We start from the raw sequence: 4,394 nt of genomic DNA on the forward strand, positions 1-4,394 counted from the left end.
GCAATTCTATCGTATGAGATTTTCGAGCAGGATGAATTAATATGCAGCTATGAATCCAATCCGATCCTCTCGCTAGAAGCATTGGAAGTGGTATAAGCTCGAGGATGCGCTACAGAGCTTTATTCTGCCCGAATTTTGTAAGTTGGCGTGGAACGAATCTCTACAGATAGACTCCGCGAAGGTAGTCGCTCGTATCGTGCTGCTTCTCACACTGGATAAGTGTGTGTTTGGAGACGAATACATCACGACAGGTAAGCTTACTAACCACTTTGTTACTATTTCTGCTTTTTCACGAGGGTGTGGTTAGCAGTTTAAAGATTTTGAAAAAGCCTGTGTGTGATCTTATGGGCCTTGTTGAAGGCGACTTGAAGCATCGTAGGGAGGAGAAGGTAAACGCCAATACCCCGTCCAAGGCAAAATTGTCAAAAGCGATGATAGATGCAAAAATCAAGAGAACCGTTCGTCAAGTTTTTGCGATTCCGCCAGGTGCAAGCCCAGTTAGAACAACTGAACAAGGTCTACTGCGGAAAAAGAGAAAGGTGGAGAGAGTCTGAGGAACCGAGTTATGAGCTTCCAATTTACACATTTACATTATATAAGTATGTAAACATAGATTTAACGGCTCAAGCAATTACAGCTCGGTTGCGTTATGCTTGAAAAAAAGGTGTTATGTCCACAATAACGACCACGTTATGAGTCGATTCTACGAAACGTCCACTACTGAAACTATTCCACATTACGCTACCTTCTCTCCAAAATGAGTTGTTGCTGGACACTTCTAGGTTGAGTTACTGCATCACGACAGGCCCGGTTCCATATTCTCAGCTTCGGAGTCATTGAACACCAAATACCTACAGAGCACAATAATTTTATTCAAGCTTAACGCCGCCACACGCTTGCTATTACTCTCCATCAGAACTTTATACGCGGTTGCAACTTGGCAGTGCACTGGCAGTTGGAATAACATCGAGTTTGTCGTGGCAGTTGGATTTAGGAGACGTCGCGAGTTCACGGAAAAGAGTCTGCAGAGAGGAAACCCCAGACCAAAGCTCATTCAGAGAGAAACTTCAGACAAGAGCTCATTCCTCAATTTTCCACCGAGCGGTGAAGTGGTCCACGAGTACAAGGGGCTTGCATTGCAGTGTATGATGTTTCCCTCGCGGGAAGGATCAAAGAGCTCGCGTCGAGTGAAGGTAGCTGAAGCGGAGTTGGCGATGCTGCGTGAAAAAATACAAACTATGAAAGCTGCTGGTGCATCGGCTACTGAGACGACTGAAAGTGATGATGTGCACAAGACTAAGTCGGCCAGTTCAATTCGAGCAGATGCAGCTGAGGCAGAGCTGGCCAAGCTGCGCGAGCAAATGAGTAAAAGAAAATTCTTTAAGTTCTCGTGCAAAATCGGCTGGTGCAGCCATGGTGGTGATTGCCGTTCGGGCTTCGAGGAAAATGTCGAGCTTTTGAAGAGAAGACTGGCTGCAGTGGAACGTGAAATAGCGCTAATAGAGCACTTTAGCGTCATCCGATTCGAGATGGAGCGCAGAATCCAAAAAGTGGTGAAAGAAATCCAGCTGAAGTATGCAAAGGCGAATGCGCTCGATCTCGTGATCGTCATGGACTGTACGGGGTCGATGGGTCCGTGGATTGATGAGGTGAAATCCGCAATCGTATCGATAATCGACAATGTGAAGAAAGACCACCCTAGTGCAAATGTTCGGGTGGGATTTGTCGCTTACCGTGATTTTTGTGATGGCGTAAAACGACTGCAAGTTTATCATTTGACATCTGATGTTGCAGCTGTGCGTAAATTCATTTTTCGACTCGCAGCTTTTGGCGGTGGCGATGGTCCCGAAGACATTCCTGGCGGACTTGAAGCAGCGCTAGCCATGCCATTTAATGCTCAAGCGAGGCGAATCGTACTTGTAGGTGACTCACCATGTCATGGGAGCAGATTTAACGACGGAGAAGATGACAGAAGATATCTATTCCAAATTCAGCAAAGCCCGGATATTTGCGCTCAAATGAGAGAAATGGTACGACGTGGAATTGATTTTACTATAATTGAGATTCAACCGAACTACACGGCGAAGATGGTGACGATTCTCTGGGAAGAATATGACAAAGCCAAAAGTTTGGATGGATTTGGGCGCGACTTTCGGCGAGTTTCTTTGTCGAAAGCAGGAGATGCAGCTCGTTTCGCAAGTTCTGTCCGGTCTTCGGCAAGCTCTTCCCTTTCAGCGAGCAAGGAGAGAAGCGTACTCGCAAGCTCCCAGTTCGCTGTAGCTCTGGACACTAAAAAAAGTGGTCGCCCCACTTTAAAATTATCTCACGTGTTGGAAGGAGACGACGAAGAAGAGAAGCCACCAGTAGTTGTGGTGCCTCCCGAGGTGAAGCCGCTAAACTGGGCCGAGGTTAAAAACTCTCCTGACGTCGATGCTGTCCGTCACTCGCTTCATTTCCGACCAGGTGAACCGGTTGACTGGAAGAACTTGAACCTGAAGCACACGCAACAAGACACCAAGATACGCTTGGCTCAGAGCTGTTTTGCAATTGGTGCCATGAGATCGGCACATGCGCTGTATGATTGCAACATGGGGACGTGTTTGGTAGCGAAGTGCTACTATGGTAAAGCTGCACGTTCGTCGTCGACCTCGAAACACTCGTTACAGAACGATGTCAAGATGCAGATTGTGGCCAAATATCTTGCCACAGCGTTCTCGGCATCCGAAAAAGTGGAGAGAGGTGTGGATTTTATCTCCACCTGCTGGTACGAGATCAAGAATCCATTGGAAACAGGCTCGGGCCGTTCTATGGCCATGTTCACTGCTGAGCCGTACATTGACGGAGAGTACAAGAAGTACAACAATAACAATGGTTGGATTAGAGATGACGGCTTGGATTTAAGCGAGACGGCTCAGGCATTCAGTCATTTCACATGGCAGACGACGTTTGGTCAGCTTATGGTCGTGGATCTTCAGGGTGTTGGGTGTATTTTCACAGACCCACAGATCCACTCGAAGGACGGCAAGTTTGGATGTGGGAATCTGTCGGATGTAGGAATGACCGCCTTCTTTGCCACCCACGACTGTAAATCAGCGTGCAGAGCTCTGGGATTGAAGCCACTTAAGCATTCCGAATTGGGGTCAAAGTGTATTGATGAGTCCGCAACTACCAATCGGGAAGAAGACGAAGCCAAAGAGGCGACGAAGAAGAAGATGACGTGCAGCTGTCCGCTGTGTGGTGATATTACCACGGTGCTGCACAGCGACTTCACTGCAGCCTATCGCAAAGGACGTGAGGTGTATTGTAAGCCGTGTGATAGTAAAAGTGAGCGGAAGACGCGTCGGAAATGTCAGAAATGCAAGAAGAAGTTTGCCTATTCGCCGTACTGGCACTCGATGAAAGGTATGGAACCACCTCAGTCATGCAAGAGCTGTGAACCGAGCACCAGGCCAATTAGTTAATTTTGAAGGATAATAGGACCTTGCGAGTACATCGATTAGGGACCATTGCAATTTTCTCTAACCATAATTTTTAACAAAAAGAACATCATAATATTAAGTTTTCGGGCTGAAACTGGTAAAATTGAGAATAGGTTACGTCCGGAAATATCGAGCTTACAGAAACACACAGTACGGGGAGTCGAGTAATTACCACTCTACCGCCGCGATACTATCAACAATTCTGCTCGACACTCCACGTTTACAATTCTATAAAAGCTGCCACCTTCTATAAAACAACTGTCCTCCATCCTGTACTTGTTCCACTTCTTAACAATCTTCAGCCGATTTGATCGGATTTTGGGTCTACATGTACAATCAACCCATCTTGAAAACTTCGACAATACATAGGCAAGAGAAGTCTACTTTTAGTGAATAAGAATTACCTATGGGTGAGATTAAGTGTATATCAATGCACCTCACTGAAAAATGAAATGAAAACGCGCGATGACAGATGGTAAACGATGTCTCCCCAGTAACACTTTTAAATATTGCTCCAAAATAAGGTTTTCAAGCGCGAGCACCTGAGTTCTCTATTACTCACATTAGGTACGACATCGGACTTAAATGGAGCAGCAGGGTAGCATCCGAAACAGTGTGTTGATTTTCGAAAAGCTTGCTTTTTGTATCGGGAGATTCAACCCAGGCCGGAGAATTGGCAAATTTAATCGGAATTTACAATACGTATCTCTAGGAACCGCTCAGCCCCCCCCCCCTGTTTCCCCGGGCCCCAACCGCAGTCGCCTCATCGAAAATAAATATCGCAACGTCGTTCTTGAGGTGAGAAAGCATCACTCTCCTTGCGATCTGCTAACCTGCTGAATACCGGCCTTTCAGCCTTGAAAGGCTTTCAGGTTCGATGTCGAATAATACGTTCTAAATGAGTCCTAAAAAATC

General features: G+C 46.3%; 1 protein-coding gene across 1 annotated transcript; it reads left to right on the forward strand.

Moving 5' to 3' along the window:
* Window positions 1–1,214: 1,214 nt before the first annotated feature.
* Window positions 1,215–3,500, forward strand: PITG_22801 (alpha kinase; the record flags this gene model as incomplete). Its single annotated transcript, XM_002998583.1, has 1 exon — window positions 1,215–3,500. One exon carries the CDS (start codon window positions 1,215–1,217, stop codon window positions 3,459–3,461), a length of 2,247 nt encoding a protein of 748 aa, XP_002998629.1.
* Window positions 3,501–4,394: the final 894 nt, after the last annotated feature.

Source organism: Phytophthora infestans, genomic scaffold (genome assembly GCF_000142945.1).
Source record: "Phytophthora infestans T30-4 supercont1.8 genomic scaffold, whole genome shotgun sequence".
Classification (NCBI taxonomy): Eukaryota; Oomycota; class Peronosporomycetes; order Peronosporales; family Peronosporaceae; genus Phytophthora; species Phytophthora infestans.